This window comes from Microtus oregoni, unplaced genomic scaffold (assembly GCF_018167655.1).
Source record: "Microtus oregoni isolate MIOR12 unplaced genomic scaffold, Mior012 000052F_ref0000163, whole genome shotgun sequence".
In the NCBI taxonomy this organism is placed as follows: Eukaryota; Metazoa; Chordata; class Mammalia; order Rodentia; family Cricetidae; genus Microtus; species Microtus oregoni.
The window spans coordinates 7,481,135-7,502,705 of NW_024543828.1; the positions used below are offsets into that span (position 1 = coordinate 7,481,135).

General features: G+C 38.7%; 1 protein-coding gene across 1 annotated transcript in view; it reads left to right on the forward strand.

Moving 5' to 3' along the window:
* LOC121437470 (proto-oncogene DBL-like) overlaps positions 1 to 21,571 on the forward strand; it is a 73,041-nt gene that overhangs the window by 15,323 nt on the left and 36,147 nt on the right. Inside the window, 10 exon segments of the mRNA XM_041637342.1 lie at positions 410 to 559; positions 2,958 to 3,091; positions 3,715 to 3,829; positions 6,282 to 6,401; positions 8,834 to 9,025; positions 10,745 to 10,936; positions 12,780 to 12,951; positions 14,515 to 14,562; positions 17,850 to 17,902; positions 18,933 to 19,015. Of these exon segments, the coding sequence (XP_041493276.1) occupies positions 410 to 559; positions 2,958 to 3,091; positions 3,715 to 3,829; positions 6,282 to 6,401; positions 8,834 to 9,025; positions 10,745 to 10,936; positions 12,780 to 12,951; positions 14,515 to 14,562; positions 17,850 to 17,902; positions 18,933 to 19,015 (1,259 nt within the window).

Here is a 21,571-nt window from a genome sequence, read left to right on the forward strand (position 1 = left end):
CAAACACTAATAAATGTCGATTGACATTGCTGGTCTTATGTCTCTTTAGAAGTGAACTTATTAGAAAGCAGTTTTGTTAAGTGCTGAGTTTGCTAAGGGAAGAAAGACACTGATGTTCAAGGCCATACAGCAAAGTACTCAGCACATGGCATCTTTTAGAAAGAGTTTCTGTGACTGAGTCCAGATATGTAGAAATACACATTCAAGGATTTCAAGTCTGCTTTTTAGTCTCTTGGGGGTTTAGATGCAGAGTTAGCAGCATTAATTGTCAGGGGTAGTGCCAATGTTTCCTAGAAAAGTTTGTAGCATACATGTCTGTTGTCTATTCCCATATATAGAGCAATACACATTACTGATCAAATTTTGATATGTTAAGAGTTTCCATCAAAGATCCTCTGGCTTTTTACAGGCTATAGAAAATTTCGCTCTTACAGTGAAGGAAGTGGCTCAGATGTTGCAATCCTTTGGAACAGAGCTTGCTGAGACAGAGCTACCAGATGATATTCCTGCAATACAGGAGATTCTGGCAGTTCGTGCTGAGAGGTATCAGATGTTGAAGGTATGTCTGTTTAGAACACACAGATTTTACCCTATCATCCTGCTCCTTGAAGTCTTTTTGTGTTGAATTAAGAATGGAATCCAGGGCCTCCTGAGTGTTAGGCAAAAGCTGTCACTAAATTGCAATCCTATGTCCTTGGTGGTTTGTGAGCTAGGTTCTCACTATGTAGCCCAGGGTGACCTGGAAATCACTATTTAGCGCAAGGTGACCTCAATCTTGGAATCCTTTTCTCTCAACCTCCTGAGTTCTGGGGTTACAGGTATGCACCATCACATCCTGCCACGTGGTATTTATTGTTCCAGGAAGGAGTTTAATGTGTTCATTTTACATAGGGAAGAGGGAAGGTACATTCAAAATATTTTTTCTTTTCTTTTGACTTTATATGTTTCGGTATGTTGCTTCTATGTATGTGAGTACCCCACATGTGTGCCTAGTGCCTATAGAAGGCATCGGATCCTCTGAAACTGGAGTTTAGGTGATTGCCTGCTACCATGTGGGTGCTAAGAGCTGAACCTGGGTCCTCCACAAGAGACGCTTGTGCATCTCTTGAGACATCTTTCCAATCCCCCCCCTCCCCAGGGGGGAATTGACTTTGTTTTACTCAGTTCTGCCTGGAGTAGAAGAGGAGCAGTTCTGGCAGTTTGACTTTTAGAGGCACTTTCCTCAAAATGCAGGAAAATTTGGTCAAGGGAAATCAGACAGCTGAGTGTAGTATTTGTCTCCCTCTCCCGTAAAATGCATGTTGGGTTCCTTGTCAGTTTTAAGTTCTATATCAGATGCAATGTTTAAATGAAGATGTGAGAAACCAAATGTTTGCATCACAATCTAGAAGCAAAACCCGGTATGCAATAAGGTGACGACGGTGATGATGATGATGATGATGCTAACGATGATTCATGATTATTTTGTAGTTGTTCTTTGAGACAGACTTTCTTGTAGCCTAGACTAATTTTAAGCACACTGCTGTAGGTGTCCTTGAACTACTGATTCTCATGCTTTCACCAGGTATAAGCATGTGATACCACTCATGGCTTGGCTTGCACGACTAATTTTTGTGCAGCTGTAGGGATGATGTAATGAGATAATTATGTAGTATACATGCAATAGATTTTTAACACATAGTTTGTGGTTTATTAATATTAGTGTGATTTTTATTTATTTATTATTTCTTTTGGTGCTGGGAATTAAACTTAGAGCCTCATATCTTTTCCTTTCTACCACACTACCTATTCTTTATGCCAAATATCTGCTCATAACTTTGTAAGTTGTTTGGACCTTTCGAAGGAAATCTTGGCTCATTCAGATATCTGATGAACATCTGTGTTTATAGATGTCCCAAGCATGTGCTTACTTAAACTCACATGTGAACTAAAATAAGATTTAAGGCACAAAGTGATTGGTAATAATGATTATTAAGAAACGTATGTGATTTTTTCTGAATATGCATTAAATATGCTTTGTAACTTTACGATTTCTGATATTGTAGTTGTTATTGTGTTAATATGGTTTGATCTGAGCACATTAAAAATATTATCAGAATAGAACAAGATTGGTTAGAACTTTCTAACCAATACTGTCTGTAGCAAGAAGCTCAAAACAGCATGATTGGTGCTTCTGTCTGTAATGTCTAATTCGCCAGCTGGGGACTCCAGTCTGTTTGTAAGATAGTAGCTTCTTTGAAGCTGACATTTGCATGAGTGTTTATGCCCTGTGTTTGCCAGTGCATGTGTGTGGAGGCCGGAAGATGTTATTCTTTCTCATTTGACATCCACTTTGCCTTTGTTTGTTATTTTGTTTCATAATGTATATGGATGGTTTGCTTGCCTGTTGTCTGTGCACCATACTTATGCAATGCCCATGGAGGCGAGAAGAGTGTGTCAGATCCCCTGGAACTAGAGTTGTAGACAGTTGTGAACCCCCATATGGGTGCTAGGAGTTGAACCCAGGTCCTTTGGAAGAGTAGTCAGTGCTCTTAACCACTGAACCATCTTCCCAGCTTCCTACCTTGTTTCTGGGACAGGGTCTCTTAGTAGCCTGGAACTATGTAGGCTCTGTTGGCTGACCAGTGAGCCTCAGGGATCTACTTAGATCTACCTCCCTGGCACACATATTCTAAATGAACACCATCACACCTGTTTTTTTTAAATATGTGTTTTGGATATTGAACTCAGGCCTTCGTGCTTCAGAGGTAAGCATTTTAAGCAACTGAGTCATCTCCCTGGCCACAGAGCCTCACACTTGCAGATTCTGTGGTCCTGAAATACTGTGAAAGCAAAGGCTGTGCTAGAATTGCTTGTATCTCCTGTGCTATATACATCCTCTCTATCTGTATATTCCCTTCAAATCCGTCATCTTGGGTTACTAACTGGTTGACATATCCTGTTGTTCCTTTATATAGAATGACTTAACAGCTGTAACCAAAGAAGGAAAAATTCTGCTCATGAACCTGAAAGTGCCTAACACTGGAGAAACTGTCAGTTCAAGTCTTGAAAGTCCTCAGCACATCAGCGGTGACTGGCAAACTATTAATAAGTACACGCTCCCTTCTTTGAAAATGTGCTTATATTTTCAAACTAGGAATTTTACATTGTTTGTTGCTGTTAGGTATGAAAGTATTTCTGGATCTCTGGAAGTCTGGGAACTTCTTCTCGGGTTGGTCTGCAGACATTAGTTTGCTTGCAGAGTACGTTCCCCAGACATTGATTTTTCTCTGCCTGAGCCAAGTGTCATAATGTCATAGACTATTTTTGCCTATAATTATTTTTTTTTGAGAAAAGATCTCACTATGTAGCTCTGGCTGGCCTGAAATTCCATATAAACTGGACTGGACTTAAACTTCCAGAGCTCTGCATTCCGTTGCTTCCTAAGTATTAGATTAAAGGTGTGTGCCACTAGGCTTGGCCTTTGCCTATAATTCATTCATTCATTCATTCACTAACTCTTTATTGTTTTTATGGAGAAAGTATTTATTTTGGCTTACAGTTTCAGAGATTTCAATCTCTGCTCACTTGACCCTGTTACTTTGGGCCCATGGCAGAACAGTGTATCATGTTGGTGGGAAGTGTTTAAAATCTTAAGGAGCTGACCAGGTTTAGCTGCATACCTGGCCCACAAATGGTTATTTTTAAATAATTCTTTGCCTTTTGTTTGTTAAGGTTACTGACTCAAGTGCACGATATGGAAACTGCTTTTGATGGATTTTGGGAGAAACATCAGCTAAAAATGGAGCAGTATCTGCAACTGTGGAATTTTGAGCAAGACTTTCAAGAGGTCAGTTGAAACAGTTCTTTCCTTGTGATGGAGGACCTTATTCATGAGTGTTAGAAGGCCAGGCTTTCAGCATGCCAGTTTCCATCCTGGGGAGAATAAAGGAGACGAGTTCCTTGGCTTGGAACAAAGGAAAGCTCTGCTAGCATCCAAGCCTTCATTTCTTCCACTGGGACAAAGCACTGATGTGTCGAGTGTGACAGGGTCAGAGTCTTTCTCTACTTTCATGTTCATCCTTCAAACATTTTCAATACAAAGTGCTTTCAGGCTATAAGATATTTTTCCAAGGAAACAATGCCCATTGATCTTTAGATACCACATGCCATAGGGATGGTTATTTTCTACTAAATGCTTTATTCTTTTCTTATAGTAAGAATACTGTTTTACAGAATTGTAGTTATCAGAATCACTACATTCAATGACAGTACAAGGCCTTTATATTATCTAATTCCGTCAGTACGACTGAGCATCCTTTGGGTATATACCCAAAAGTGGTATTACTGGGTCTTGAGGAAGGTTGTTTCCTAATTTTATGAGAAATCGCCACACTGACATCCAAAGGAGCTGTACCAGCTTGCATTCCCACCAGCAATGCAGAAGTGTTCCCTTTTTCCACAATGTCTCCAGCATAAGTTGTCATCAGTGTTTTTGATCCTGGCCATCCTGACAGGTGTAAGATGGAATCTCAGTGTTGTTTTGATTTGCATTTCTCTAAAGACTAAAGATGTTGAGCATTTCCTTAAGTGTCTTTCATCTATTTTAGATTCCTCTGTTGAGAGTTCTCTGTTTAGGTCTGTACTCCATTTTTATTGATTATTTTTTCTTTTGATGACCAATATCTTGAGGTCTTTGTATATTTTGGAGATCAGACCTCTGTCTGATGTGGGGTTGGTGAAGATCTTTTCCCATTCTGTAGGCTTCCGTTTGGTCTGGTTGCTTTACAGAAGCTTCTAAGTTTTAGGAGGTCACAAGTATTAATTGTTTCCCAGTGTCTGTGCTACTGGGGTTATATTAAGAAGTAGTCGTTTGTGCCAATACTTCCCACTATCTCTTCTATAAGGTTCATTGTGGATGGCTTTATGTTGAGGTCTTTGATCCATTTGGACTTGAGTTTTGTGCATGGTGATAGATATGGGTCTATTTTCATTTTTCTACATGTTGAAATCCAGTTATGCCAGCACCACTTGTTAAATATGCTTTCTTTTTCCCATTTGATATTTTTTACTTAATTTTCAAAAATCAGGTGTTCATAGGTGTGTGGATTAATATCCGATTCTTCTATTCGATACCATTGGTCATCTTGTTTGTTTTTATGCCAATACCAGGCTGTTTTCAGTACTGTAGCTCTGATATAGAACATTTTTAGATTTTAAAAAATTTTTACATTGCTAATATTTTGAAAAATATAGTCCAATTTAGAAGTAGAATTTGTTCATCTTGAGTTTGTTTAATGTGTTTTCGCAATGAGATTGTCTACCTGTAGACAACTAGAATAGTGCAGAAGTGCTCTTTTCAAGATGGCACATCTAGAGGTCAGAAATATCCACTTATCCCGCTTTGTTGGTGCGGATTTGGATTAGCCAGTGCGAGCACTGTTGGGTTTCTTCACTGCTTCACAGCTCTTTCTCTCCTTGTAGCCAGTAGTAAGTATGTGGGGAGAAGATGGAAAGTCTCTGCTTTCCTTTTCGGATTTGTCCATAGAGTGCACAGCGTTGTCCGTAGAGCATCTGGTGATTCTTTTCTGACTCAGTCTTTGCTCTGGCAGCCTTCAGTGATAATCTTTCCATATTTATTTATCTACCATAGGAACTTCGATAAAGCAAGCTTTCCCTTCTCATTCATTTATTTGACGCATATATTTCTAGAATTTTCATGGCTTATGATTTTTGCTATTGTCTCTGTGTTGTATTCTCTCTCTCTCTCTCTCTCTCTCTCTCTCTCTCTCTTTCTTTCTTGTGCATAGTTTTGAGGCCAGAGGTCACAAAGAAGTATGTCTGCTATATATGTCTGCACATGTACACAGTGATCTTATATATAATTAAGTATGCATGGATATCTAAGAGGCTATAACTTAACAGATTACATTTATTTCTGTGAGCAAAATAGCTGAACATATTTCCTATATGTATAATTTTCTCCTATTGGCATTCTTGTTTAATAGCATTTCTTATGTAACTGATCATTGCTAAAGGTGAATTCTTTTTTCTCCTTTTTAAATTTATCTATTAATTTTATATCCCACCTGCAGCCTCTCTCCCCATCCTCCCCTTCCAGTCCCTCTCTCCCAGTGCCCCGTTTTGCCCCCAAACCACTCCTCTTCCATCTTCATACAGCAAAGGGAAGGCTTCTAATGAGTATCAATAAAACATGGCATATCAAGTTGCAGTAAGATTAATCATAAAGGTGAATTCTTAATAATTCACATGCTTTTAAAACCTTTATATCTTCCTTGTAGGTTATGACTAAAATTGAATTTGTATTAAATCAACAAAGAGAACTCAGTGATGCAACAGGGAACTTAACTCAGATAAAACAAAGACTTAAAAAAATAGAGAACTTGGATGAAAAATCTCAGGTAAGATTACATTTTAGTATTTTCTCTGTTTATGTTTTATTGGGGCATAATATACATGCTTATTATACTTAACCTGTCATAAGTATATAGTTGACACAGTGATACTAGCCTAAATCCATTTTTATTTTATTATTTTTTAAAAATATTTATTTATTTATTGTTTATACAATATTCTGTCTGTGTGTATGGCCAGAAGAGGGCACCAGACCCCATTACAGATGGTTGTGAGCCACCATGTGGTTGCTGGGAATTGAACTCAGGGCCTTTGGAAGAGCAGGCAATGCTCTTAACCTCTGAGCCATCTCTCCAGCCTAAATCCATTTTTAAGTGTGGCCCTAGGATAACATTGCAGATGCATCATGTAGTTGTATACAACTATGTAAGTTGTAGGCTCTACAATGAGATTAAATTGTCTTGGAGACGTTAGGAAAAGATGTCTGTCAAGAATGATACATAATGGGGCCGCAGATACATAGCGAGTTTTAGGCCAGCCTATTCTACATGAGACCCTGCCTCAAAAAAGAGTTATTTTGTATATGGAACTTATGGAATGATATAAGACTACGGATTGTCTAATGTTCATTATACATAGTTGAATCAATCCCAGATCCACACAGACAGCTCTTCTCAGTCTGAGTAGCTGTTGGACCTTGGGTGAATTGATCTATAGGCTTCAATGCCCTTTTCTAGAACTTGGAAGTAAAATGACCTTCTTTGGAGAGTGATGGGTGAGTATTTCTCTAGATGTATCCATAGTGCATAGTATATCCCCTGAATATTATTATGTACTCAACGGAAAAGCAGTTGCCAGCATTCTTGTTAATTCTAGAGCTTAGATTCGTGACTTTAATACTTAGTAAACTACCTTTGCTCTTCTGCCTTGTATGTGACAGCAAAGCAATGCTTAGAAAACGAACTCATGATTGAACCACAAGCGTGTGCAAGTGGTAGCCGAGGTCGGGAAGTTGCAGTAACCAGTAAAGGAGTTAGGCATGTGGCCCTCTGTGCTGTGTTGCCCTTGACACCTCCCCACGACAGACAGAGTGGACAGAGAGGGCAACCTGACTTTGAAGCCAGGGGCTTTATTTGTTTTGAATACTTTTTTCCAATGTGATTTAAACGGATGGCCCAGAACCTGCCATTTTTAAGCCCCCAGTTCAGTAGTGGTTCTGGTTTCCTTCCCATTACGGTGATAAAACACGCTGAGCAAAAGCATATTTGAGGAAGAAAAGGTTTGTTCGGCTTAAAGTTCCAGGTCATAGTCTGTCTTTAAGGGAGGCCAGGACAGAAACCGGAAGAAAACCCCACGGAGGAATGTTGCTTGCTCCCTTCCTCCCCAGCTCACCCTCAGCTAGTTTAGATAGCTCAGGCCCACCTGCCTAGGGAGGATACTGACCACAGTGGGCGGGGCCTCCTCCATCAATTGGTAATCAAGACAGTCTTTCACAAGCATGCCCAGACAATCTGATATGGGAAAGTCCTCAGCTGAGGCTTTCAGCTCATTCTAGTTCGGTGGTTCTCAATCTTCCTAATGCTGCGACCTTTAATACAGTTCTTCACGTTCTGGTGACCCCCAACCATAAAATTATTTTTATTGCTACTTCATAATGGTTATGAATAACAATGTAAATACCCATGTTTTCTGTTTGTCTTCAGTGAATCCCGCGAAAGGCTTCTTTGGCACCCCTAGGGGTTGTGATACACAGGTTGAGAACCACTGCTCTAGGCTGTGTCAAGTTGGCAATTAAACCTAACTAGGACGGTGGTATTTTCATATGTAAGATTGAATGTCTGGCGCATTTTAAAAAAGCAACTCTGTTTTAATTGTGGGTTTCCCAATAGCTAGGAAGGCCAGTCACTGCCTCATCTGGGCTTCAGTTTGCCTTATTTTGCTTCGGGAAACATTATGTCGCTACCATGTTTCAGTCACTGTGCTATGGGAGTCAGTAGTTGACAGAATGGAAGTGAAGTCATGAGAGTCCCTTCTGCTATTCACTTTAGGTACAGCCAGAGCGCTTAGGTGAGGAACAACTTGAATTAAGATCGAAATGGATTAGCTTTCATTCGGCTGGTGTTTACTTTATGCTGGGTGCTGTATGTGCTTCTGTTTTATGTCTATGCACTCTAGAAGGCGATCTATATCCTGAGTGGAATGGTGTAGTTGACTTTCATTTTATATCCAGAAATGCTTGCACTTCTGATGCTTAATGCCAGTTGAAGTTAATCGTTATCAGTGTGAGGTTTTTATTTTGTTTGTTTGTGTGTGTGTCCTATTTTACTGAATGCAGAAAAATGACATGACATCATGTTTTATGGCGATTTATTTTCCCTGCCAAATGTAATCTTTAATGATGTTTTTCTTTGCCCCCCCCCCCAATGCTCTAAGAGCAGAGATCATCCAGTCCTGACTTTTCTCCCCTCTTTCCAATCAGGAGCTGTTAGCCAAGGCCCGGCTTGTGATAATACATGGCCACAAGCTTGCCTCAAATCACCACTATGCACTTGATTTAATCTGCCAGAGATGCAATGAGCTTCGCTACCTTTCTGATATTTTGGTTAATGAGATCAGAGCAAAGTGGGTACAGCTGAGCAGGACTTTCAAAATGCACAAGCTCCTGCAGCAGGTAATAGCATGGAAAATGACTCATTTCCGAAAAAGATCATTTTTTTTCTTCTTGGGTTCTCTAATTTTCACATTCTTGCCCTTATGCCTTACTCTACACCTTTCCTATTCCCATATACTTGGCCATACATTTTATTGTATATTTTCTTCAAAGGTTAAGGGGTCAGGGGCCATAGCTTTGGATTTAGATTTGCCAGAGGTCTTAAGGACGGAGCCTGCTTATAGATTTCAGTCTATCTCCCTATGTACTATTTGTGGCAGATTCCATGGAGTACTAATTTTGTCTTGTTCTCAATGTGGAGACCATGGCAGTGATGGCTTCCTTTCTATTTTAAGTCTATCTCCGAAACTTGGTGCTATTCTGCAGTTAGAGTACTTAAAAGCCTAGGGGACGTTTTGCAGAAGCCTGAAATTCCTTCCACATTTCATAGTTCGGCACTAAAAATTAACTGGTGACTGAAAAGTTCTTCTGCCATGCCTGTGTGTCAGAACTCTTTTGTGATTAAGCAGTGAATGAAAAGACCTGGTCATGGCAATGCAGAATGTAAACAGCAGTCCCATTTGTCAGCATCGCATCTGCACTAAGCGTGCTAATCTGCACATCTCTTCTGGTTCAGAAAAACCCCACCCTTTATTCTTGTTCTTGGCAATCATTAAGCATTGCTATTACACTTCATATTTTACTAGGAGTTTCATATTTCAGTTATTGATTTGTAGAAAATAACATGCAACTGAGAAAATGGTCAGACACCTGCTGCAGAAGAAATTACTAGTTACGAAATAAATGCAGTGCTTCTCAACCTTGGCTGTGCATCAGTAATCAGTGGAGTGCTTTAATAATATGAATGGCTGCCTAGCAGCCCAGCGCTACTGAATCAGAGCTTCTGGGGGCAACCCTAGATACCATTTATTAACAGCTCTGAAAGCCTTCCTTCCTTCCTTCCTTTCTTCCTTCCTTCCTTTCTTTCTTTCTCTTCCTCCTCCCCCTCCTTCTCTCTCTTTTCCCCTTCCTCCCCCTCTGTCTGTCTTTCTTTTCTTTCTAATGGCAACAGAGTGTCACTATGTAGCTCTGGCTGGCTAGGAACTCACTCTATAGACCAAGCTGGCTTCAAGCTCATAGAGATCCACCTGCGTCTGCCTTCTGAGCGTTGGGATTCAAATTGTGTGCCATCAAGGCTGGCTTCTGAAAGCAATTCTTATTGACAGATAAGCTCCAGCACACAGGTGGTTCAGTGAGTAAAGGCACTTGCTGACGGGCATTATAACCAGAGTCGAATCCAAGAATGCATCTGCTGGAAGGAGAGATCTGTCTCCCACCAAATTGTCCTCCAACTTCTACATGTGTGTTGTGGCCTGCGTGTGCTTTGCACAGCCATTTACATTCCCCTCCCCTCCACTAAGTTGTGATAATAAAAAAGATAGACAGCTTCTTTTTTTCAACATTTTAAATGATTTAATTATCTTTATTTTATGTGCATTGGAGTTTTCCCTGCATGTATATATGTGTAAGGGTGTTGGGTCCCTGGAACTGGTATTACAGACAGTTGTGAGGCACCATATGGGTGCTGGGAATTGAACTTGGGTCCTCTGGAAGAGCAGCCAGTGCTCTTAACCACTGAGCTGTCTCTCCAGCCCAAGACAGCTCTTTTACTGGCAAACCCACATCCCCTTTATCCATTCTTACATTTGCTGCTCTGATTTTCATGATTTTCCTCATCAGGCATGTCAGTGCTGTGATCAAGGAGAATGCCTCCTGGCTAATCAGGGAATGGATCAGTTTCAGACTAAAGAAGATGCTCAGAAAGCCCTTCAGGATGTGCAAAATTTCCTTCAAATGGCTGTGCCCTTCATCAATTATGATATTGAGAATTTGCAATATGAATTTGATGTGCACCTTTCTTCTGAATTAAAGGTGAGAAACATTTTATTCAAAGACACACAAACTAATTACCATGGGGTAAGGGTTTACTACCCCACAGCTGACTTTATATCAGTATCCTGATATAAAGTCAGCTGTGGGGATATATCCACAGTCCTCTCTCAAGAGGATTGAGGGATGATAGTAGTGCCACTGTCAAGTATCAAAAATCCAAAGGCATGCATGGGCTGTATATGTAAGACTAACTTTCACCACGAGCTCTGAGTCTATTATTGTATATCATTTGTTTGTTTGCTTGAGACAGGGTTTCATGTATAGCCTTGGTTGGCCTGGAACTTTGACCTCCTGAGTGCTGACTCTTATAGTCTGACTCTATTATTTTTAAGTTTTTCAAATGTGCTATGAGTTTTCAAGTACATTTTGTTCTATATCCTCAGAGGCCCTTAAGTGGAGTAGAGTGTTATGTCCAGTTTTATGATTGATACATTTTTCCCTCAGTTTGTTTATATTGGGACTTTGGTTTTATATTTACATAGAGAATACAGTAATTTGTTCTGTTTCTTTCCTAATTTTGTCCTAGTTATATTTTAAGTTCAAAATAAGTTGTTTCTGTGTTTGTGTTATATGTTTGCATTTGTATGTGTGCATGTACGTGTGAGCACATGACATACAGAGACCAGAGATTCACATGCTATGCCCCACTTTGTGTATGTGTTCTTTGGATTCTTGTGTAGAAATCTTTTTGCCCAATGAACCATCTCCCTAGTCCTTAAACAGCAATTAAAACAATTATTCTTCTAGACTATAATCTAAAGATATATCGCTTCGATACCTACATATTAATTTATTTGGTATGCAGTACCTCTACATGTTTGTGTGGTTGTGTACATGTGTGCATGTTCATGCTTGGGTGGTTGTGTACATGTGTGCATGTTCATGCTTGTGTGGTTGTGTACATGTGTGCATGTTCATGCTTGTGTGGTTGTGTACATGTGTGCATGTTCATGCTTGTGTGGATATGTACATGTATTCATCTAAATGCTTGTGGGTATGTATACCCATGTGCATCTACATGCTTGTGTGAGCATGCACACATGTGCACACTGGTGGGAGCCCAAAGTTGACCCTCAAGATGGTTTTTAGTCGCTCTCCTTATGCTGAGACATTCTCCAGTGAACTTGGAGCTCTTGCTGATTCAGTTAGCGTGGCTGGCCAGTGAGCTCCAGGGACACTCCTGTCTCTGCTATCCCAGCCTTGAGGTGATAGAAGTTCCTGCCTTGCCTGGATTTTATATGACTGCTCGGGTTCTGAACTCAGGTTTCCATGATTACGTAGCAGGCGCTTTACCGACTAAGCCATCTCCCCAGTCCTGGAATTCAAATTTGAAATTGTATCTGAAGAATTTAATAGTAGTCTTTATGACTTATTTCATTTTAGTTCATTTCATGTTTTTTGAGACAAGCCTGGCTATGCAGCCTTGGCTGACTTGGAACTAGCTATGTAAACTAGGCCAGCCTTGAGCTCACAGAGATTCACCTACCTCTGTCTCCTTAGTGCCTTAATTAAAAATGTGCTTTACTATGCCTAGCAGTTCATATAATTTTACATTTTATTATATATATATATATGTGTGTGTGTGTGTGTGTGTGTGTGTTTAACTGCATGTGTGTATAGATGTATACAATGTACAATGCTTGGTGTATACAGAAGCTAGAAGAAGATGCTGGATAATTCAAAAACTAGAATTGCACATGGCTCTGAGTGGTCACGTGGGTGCTGGGACTTGAACCCAGATCCTCTTCAAGAGCAGCCAGTGTTCTTGACTGCTGACCCATGTTTCCAGCCCCAGCTTATAGAATTCTTATGTAATCCATAGGCTCAAATGCAGACTGTACAACTCAAGCTTGAAAGTATTCGAAGTATATTTGAGAACCAACAGGCTGATTCCAAGAATTCAAAAGGTAGATCTGAAAGTCCAGTTCAGTTTGTCATACCTGCACCTGAAAATTTGATGAGGTCCAGAGCAATGTTTTTTTCACCTAAACATGGTAAAGTAGCTTGTTTTCACATTTTATTTCTTTTTTGGTCTTGCTATTGTTTCTTTTGATATAGTTCATATATCTACTAAATTCTTTTTCAATACTGATAAATTTAAAATCTTTTAGCCTCTTTGTGCATGTTTAAATGCTGTTGTACAAGACAGAGGTCAGAATGAGATTCCTTTATGTTCATAAGACATAGTAGTAACACTGAATTGCGTCAGATGATGAACACCTCAGCATGGAATATTGTAGCTTGAGAAATGAGTATGACAAGTTTTCAGCATCAGACTTCAATTTTTGTTTTCCTCGGCAGTTAGAGAAAAGGACATGAAACTTATATTTGCATACATGTAGTTATAAGCATAATACTTATTGGTACTCCAGTAAGCTATTATTATGTAATCTGTAGGCTCAAATGCAGACTGTACAACTCAAGCTTGAAAGTATTCCAAGTATAGTTGAGAACCAACAGGCTGATTCCAAGGACGCAAAAGATAGACCCGAAAGTCCAGTTCAGTTTGTGATACCTGCACCTTATGTGATCCTTGCATACGAGTGTTTTATATAATAGGTTGGTGCCGGTAAATGCCACTTGTGTTAGTAATTTCTTGTTACAGATTCCATTTTTATGTTTTACTCCTTGAAGTCTATTTTATTGTGTACTCTCCCATTCCTTTCCAAGTTCTATAGGAAAAATAATAATTCTTATAAAGGTGTTGAATTAGTGCGAAAATAAGAATTAATTCCCCAAGGGTTTCTTGGAGCTATCTCTGCAGCTTTTGGGGAGAAGCAGTTTTGATCTTTTGCACAAGTTAGGTTAGTAGGAGAGGTGAACATATGGCTAAATTCACTCTCTTTGACCTAAATTGAATCAGTCATTTTACTAGTGTATGAAACTACGTTGAAATGCAGAGAAGCTTGAACCAGAGGTAATGAATAAATACAACTCATCTCCAGCATGGGTCAAATTACAAATGCAATGGAAGTTATATGGTTAGTAATTCCAAAATGCATACATATACTCAAAATAAGACTGTGTGAGCAATGGTGTAAATGAATAATGTTGACTATAGTAAAAAACATACCAAGATACTGGAAATATCAAAGGTAATGAAAAAAGTAAAAGAATAACAGTAGCACAATGAGCTGATGAAACACAATAGTTGATATTTCTAAGCACAAAGTAGATATCAGTTCAATTTCAGGATACTTTAGCTGTGTGACCTTGGGCGGCTACCCACTGTTAACTCAGTGTCTTTGTCTGTAAAGTAGGGACAAATACCTTCTGATTTCAGAGGTGATTATAATGAGAAAGTGAAACAGAATACAGAAAATGACAATTACTCAATAAATTGGATTCTCTCTTCCTCCTGATTAAATCTCCTTTCTTAGCAGACCCCCCCCCCCCAAAGCTTAAGTCTTCCTGAAGCAGAGAACTTTGGTTCGTGACCAGGCTGTCCAAGACCCATTCATGTCATTAGTCATTCAAAGAAAATTTTGTTTTGTATTATTTCATTTTTCTTTCTTTCTCATATTCTTATTTAATGGCATTACACTTTCTTTCTGCAGTGGGAGTTGGATATTCTTTCTTTCAAGCATGTAAACTTTTTTCAAAAGGTACCCATCTTTATTATATTACTTATCATCAATAGAGTTTATGAGTTTGTACACATGAAAAACCAGTTTGGCACATAAAAACAGCAGCAGTTCATTCATGAATTCTACCTTCAAATAACTTTATTTATTTTTTCATACCAACTATCCATTATTCTCTTTTGACATTGAATTTTCCTTAAAAAATGACTATGTAAAGAATAAAATATGCTTCTAAAGTCAATTTTCTTTCATAAAACTACCACTTAACCAAAAGAGAGAGGAGGCAGGAGAGATGGCTCAGTGGTTAAGAGTACTCCCTGCTCCTCCAGAGAACCCCGGTTCACTTCCCAGCATCCACATGGCAGCTCACAACAACCTGTAATTCCAGGGGATCTAATGCCCTCTTTTGGCCTCTGTGGGTACCAATAGACTCACTCACATAGATATAATTCAAAGTAAATAAAAATACATCTTAAAAAGAGTTTAGTGAAATTAATGTGAATCAGGGTTTTCTTCACTTTAAAGACTCACACCACTCATATCTAGATATTTGTTGGGAATAGCTTGGATTTGCTTCAGCTTAAGACTACTTGGTGTATTTATGAGGGAGAAGACACCTTAATGAATAAATGGCTGGGAGAGGCGATTTTTCCCATCATCCTTCATGGTTTGTAAATGAAACCAAATCACCATTTATGCTGTGAATCTTCTGAACATTTACCCTATTGATTATCTGTGGGTAATGCAGGATATAATAACATATTTCAGACAAGTTTTCAAAACTTGGAATTGGTAAACCAAGTAATTGACCAAATCAAAGTGTGTGCTAATTTTTTCATGAAAATGAGTCAAACTGGTTTTTTATTCTGTTTTTGCTTCCCCCCCTTTTCATCAAACTGAATCTTCCACCTGGCATCGTGCCTGGAAACGAGCAGGATGGCATAAGATGTTTGATGAATTCGCATTGAGAACGGAGGGAAGTTGTGGAAGGGCAGTGCCATTGAGGAATAAAGTGGAAGCTATGCTTGGGCTCCAAAAGCTCTGTTTATAGTCTAGGTTTGTCACCTATGCTTCAGACTGGTATTTGTCATATGGAATTTCCCATAGGAAACAGTCTCACCATTCCTACAAGAACATATCTCTTCTGTAAATCTTTTCTTCCTCATCTTGTTGATAGGTACTATGATGGCCCCATTTGTCCTAATTTAGTTCTTCCTGCTCACTCCTATACCATTGTTTTTGTCACTAAATATGCCCTTTATGCGTCTATTTATTCCCACCATTACTTCCTTTATTGACACTTTCTGAGTCTAAGGTAGCATCACCCGTGGCCTTGGCAATAGTCTTTTTGGCTCCCATTGCCACACTTTCCTTGTTACCTTTTCTTTTACCTTGTGGAATTTGCATAGATTGCTGATTCTCTGGACTGCTTTTGCCTGATTGCTCCATTGCCTCGTTGCTAGTTCCTATCTCTAGGCTGCCTCCTCTAGACATGCTTTTCTCTATTCTGTGCTGGTCCCCTGTAGCTTGGCTCAAGCAGGCGTCCATCTCATGTAACAACAAGCTTCCTTATTTCTTCTCAGCTGCAGCCAACTTCTCTGTTTCCTGTTGCACTTGCTAGACAGGACACTCTCTGCAAGGACAGGATCTGTGTGCAAGTCACCTTTGCATATCCCCAAACACAGAAAGTAGCTTGTCACATCACACAGGTGCTTAGCCATTTCGTATGTCTCTACATTGTTAAAAGAATGAGTATAGTTACCTCGCTTTTGAGAAAAAGGTGTGTTATGGAGGTATACACACATACCCTTTTCTACCTCTGTGTGTTTGCAAACAACCCATAATTTACCTTTAGGAATAAATTTGGATCTTTGTATGTTAGATATCTTTAAAGTGAGGCACATCAGTACTTATCAAGAAATGATTTTATATGGTAACTCACACTAAGTCTAATATGTAGTTATATATAGCTTGCATATGTCAATACTTTTTAATGAATGGCAGTGAAGTACACATTTTATAGACTATGAAAGACTATCCACTTCCTCAATGTGTCTGCCATTAGCTTTTGCCAAGGAGAGGAGGATAAAGGGTATATATCTTCCATGCTGAGGCCAGTACTCAGGTAACAGCTTTCAGGATTTGGAACTTTATATATTCTTTGATTTGTCCATGCCCTTTACTTGCTTGTTTCTGTGAAAACATCTTTTGTCAGTGCTGGGAACTGAACACATGCTAGGCAAGTGCTCTTTCATTGAGCTATATTCCCAGTTCACCCTACACCCTGTTTTTTTCCCAGTGCTGGAAATTTACTGTTTAAAAATAAAGAGTAAAACTTTGCATTTTGGTGAAGGGGTTTTTATGAGCATTTTATCAATTATTTTGGAAATCCTTTATGTAGTATTTAGAAACATGTATGGGTTTAAATACCACCTTTACTTCCTGAACAAGGTATTAGTCTTAGTGCTACCTGTAAGATGAGATAGATACTGTTCTCCATCGCTTAGTGTAGACTTGAGAATGAAAAAAGAAAACAAACCATTGGGCTTAGTTCGGGGCCTGCTTGGGGTAAGTGCCAAATAAATGCTGAATGCTATATTTACTAGGTTCAACTTGGATTTTTTGTTATTAATTTTTAAGTTAATATATAAAGCAATGAATTTCATTATGGCTTTTCATACATAATTTATTTGCATTTGTGTGTGTGTGTGTGTGTGTGTGTGTGTGTGTAACGGTAAACATATGGAGGTCAGAGGACAGTTTACTGGGGTTGCTGCTCACCTGCTATCATATGGGTCTTGGGGAGCAAACTTAGCTCATTAGGGTTAGCAGTAACACTTTTACTTGATCAACTATCTTGCCAGCCCCATAATTTGTTCTTTTCACTACCCTCCCCAAGTACCCTTCCCTGGTCTTCCCTGGTCTCATACATGTAGGGCTATGTATGATTCAAAGAAGTCTTTGATCCAGTTAGCAAGTGAAGTACAATCTGATGGAATGTTTGTGTGGCAGATTGCATACTAAGTATAAACATAATTGCATAATTGGGACTACTTAACACCCCTTTCTTTTGGCAAGTAGGTGATTGTGTGGTTAATGAGGAAATGGGTAGTATATAGAAAAATGATATTCCATAAAAAGTTGGATTTATATAGACATCTAACCAATTGCTGTCTTCTGTAGAGTGATTTAAAATACTAACAAATATATTGAAGCATTCGCTTTCTTTTCAATGAACACACACCATGTTGTCACTAAAACGGTTGACTTTAATTCTGGTCTAACGTTATTTTACATTTCCCTACTAGTAAAGAAGTCTTGGAGACAGACTCAAGCTCAGAGCAACATGCAATTAAGTAAAGTAAGTACAATTAATTAATGAATTCAAAGTTGGCTGTGCTGCTATAATTGCGGAATTAGTATGGGGATTTTAGGCATGTTTTCCATTCATTACACAGACCTTGTACATTTGAAAACCTACACGTACAAGAAAAATCTGCTGCCTTGTGTTTAATTGAAGTATTGGCATAGTCCCAGTGTGTGAGCAGTATTTCTTAAAGTCCTGGTTTAAGTTCAGAATCATCTCTGCAGAGCTCTGTGTATCAGTTCCAGTTCTTGTTCATACTGCCCACCTCCACCCTCCTAAGCAATGCTTTATCTTTCTACAGATAGTGGTTTCTTTCATGAATGAGTGTGGCACTGTAAGTATGAAGGATAGAGTCCAGTTTATCATGGACAGTGCAGAGACTGACTCAGGATGCAGGAAACACATCTATTTGTTTCCTTTTAATTTTTCTCTTTCTCTTCTCCCTCCCTCCCTCCCTCCCTCCCTCCCTCTTTTCCTCCCTCCCTCCCTTATTTTGAACTGTCCTGGAGCTCAACTTGTAGACTAGGCTGGCTTCAAACTCATAGAGATCTACCTGCTCTGCTTTCAGAGTGCTGAGGTTAAAGACATGCACCGCTATGCCCAGCTTCTATTGGTTTCTTGATGTTTTCACACGCTTAGCTACCTGTGGTCAATGGTGGTTCAAAATATTAACTGGAAAATTCTAGAGAAAAAAAGATATAGAATTATATAATTTTTATTATAAGATATTTTATTATGCATTATTATTTTTAATCTTACTGTGCTTAATTTAAAAATTATATTTCTTTATCATGCATATGTATCTATGGAAAAGTGCAGTACATAGAGGATTCAGTACCGTCCACAGTTTCAGGCATCCTCGAGGGTCTTGGCATGTATCCTTGGGGAATAAGTTTTAAAAAAATACAGTGTTTTCTATCAGTTTACCTTCAAGGTTAGGATTGAAGTTAATTTGGTATTAGATATATTTGAGAAAGTACTGTACCTACATAGACATGATTGAACTTTTTTTTCATTATTTCAGATTGAAGTCGTTAAGGATAGCCAAGAGAAGAGGAATTCTGATCACTCTCCCAGATTGGACAATAACTTGGATATTTTAAAGAAGTATTATTTCTTTTTTTACCTACATTCATATGTACACCTCTTTACAGGAGACTCTGGTTCGGTGTCCAAGGCTCATGTGTTTAGAATTATGTTTTCAAAATAGGGTCCTAATGAGGACATTAATAGAGTACTAGCAAGGTGTCACACATCTTGGATTTAGGTTTGAGGAGCTGATGATTTTTATTTGGTAGTACTAGGGATTGTAAGGCAAGTGCTCTGCCCTAAACTACATCCTAGTCCGCTTTTAGGACTTTTGTATCTTTCATCTCCAGATTGAAAAGGAAAATGAAAGTGTTTGATTTGTTTTTGTTTTTATCAGTTCAGATCATGTGTTTATTTATTTTTCATTAATTCATCCATCCATCTATCTATCTATCTATCTATCTATCTATCTATCTAATTTGTATTTTATGTGTATGAATGTTTGGTCTACATATTTGTGTACCATGTGTGTGCTTGGTGACCAGGGAGGCAGAAGAGGGAGTCAGAGCTCCTGGACCTGCAGTTACAAATGGTTATAAGCCTCTATGTGGATCCTGGGAACCATACCTGTGTCCTCTGCTAGAGCAGCATGCATTCTTTCCAAAGCCTGTGTTTCCTAGTATTATTGAAATATAATTGGAAAAAAGTGTATACATTTAGGATATACAATATGAGATATCTATATCTATATAACGTATGTCTGTATGTGTGTATGTGGGGGATAAGATGATTACTATAGCAAGTTAGTTAACACTGATTGTTGCTTTTTAGGGTAAAACATAGTGTGTAAATTCTACTTTTTAAGTGTATTTCTTCTGTATAAGATACCTCATTGATGATAGTAGCCATGGTGTACATTAGATTCCCAGAATGATTGCACTAATAAATGAAATGTTGTACCCTTGGGATTGGGATGTACCATCTGTTCTAGTTTGGTTTCTGTTGCAGTGATAAAGATCAAAAGCAATTTGGGGAGGAAATGGTTTATTTGGTTTATATTTCTAGATCACTGTTCACTATGAGACGAAGTCAGGGCAGGCTTCTTGACATAGGAACTAAAGCAGAGGCCATGGAGGGATGCTGCTTACTGGCTTGTTCCCCATAGCTTGCTAAGTTTTTGTATGTATGTATGTATGTATGTATGTATGTATGTATGTATGTATTTATTAGACAGTCCAGGACTACCTGCCCAGGGGTAGCACCACCCAGCCTGGGCTGAGTCCTCATACATCAATTGAAAGAATGCCCCCACTGACTTATGTACACAAGTCAGACTGCGCAATTATTCAGTTTTTGTTTGCTTTTCTTAGGCTATTGTCGTTTTGTGACAAGTTGACAGTTAAAGCCATGACAGTTTCTTTCAGTTTAAAATAAATGAAAATCAATGAAGTGGTTTGTGAAAAGCCATACAGGATTCTAGATACTACCTCATAGATATTAGCAACGCCCCTTTACATGCTTTTATATTCTTATGTTAATATTCTAAACTTGAAAATATTTACCTCTAAGTTTCATATAATGATCTGGGCCTAGAGGTGCATTCCTTTAATCCCAGACCTTGGGGGTGGAGGAAGAGGCAGGTGAATCTTTCAAGTTTGAAGCTAGCCTGGTCTACATAATTCAAGGACAGCCAGAGGTACATGGTGGAACCTGCCTCAGAAAACCAAAGGGAATAAAGTTTCATATCTTGGTGTTGGAAATAGCCAGCAGGTTGCAGCAAATTGCATGGAGATATATATGTATCCCAAGATTATTAAAGATAATTGAAAGAGACTCATTATAAAACTACAGGGTCTAAATTCTTTAAAGTATAAGAAAGAAAAGAAGAAATATACAAAGGTAGAGGTTAAGTAGGTGGCTTATATTACAGAGGGGAGTAAAATTTAAATATGCCAGTTGAAAATAAAATGTATTTTATTTGATAGAGATGGCAGGCAGTAGTGCTGTAGAGTCTTAAGTTTTCCTCCTATCCAATGTGAGGAAAAGGGTAATGATTTTACCATGTGTCTAGGAATTGGGGATAGCGTGGAACGTACTCGGCATGTATTGGTTTTTAAAAAGGAAATTAAGCTGTCTAGAAAGATCAAAACTTGCCTTTCATTCCCAAATAGGTTTTGTGAGATTTTAGTGTTGTTGGTTGTTTTTATTATTTGTTTTTTTGAGGGGCCCGCTAACCAGTTCCCAAATAAATCACATATAGAGGCTTATTTTTACTTACAAAAGCCGGCCTTAGCTTGGCTTGTTTCTTGCCATCTATTCTTAACTTTAAATTAGCTCATCTTTTCTCTTTCTCTATTTCTGCCTATCTTTCTTTTTATTCCACGTCTGGCTGTGTGGCTGGCCCATGATGTTGTCTTGTTCCTTGATCTCCTTTCTTCCCAGATTTTTCCTCCTATTTATTCTTTCGGCCTGGCAGCCCTGTCTATCCTTTCTCCTGCCTTGCTATTGGCCATTCAGCTCTTCATTAGACCAATCAGGTGTTTTAGACAGGCAAAGTAACATAACTTCGCAGAGTTAAACAAATGCAATATAAAAGAATGCAACATACCTTTGCATCATTAAACAAATGTTCCA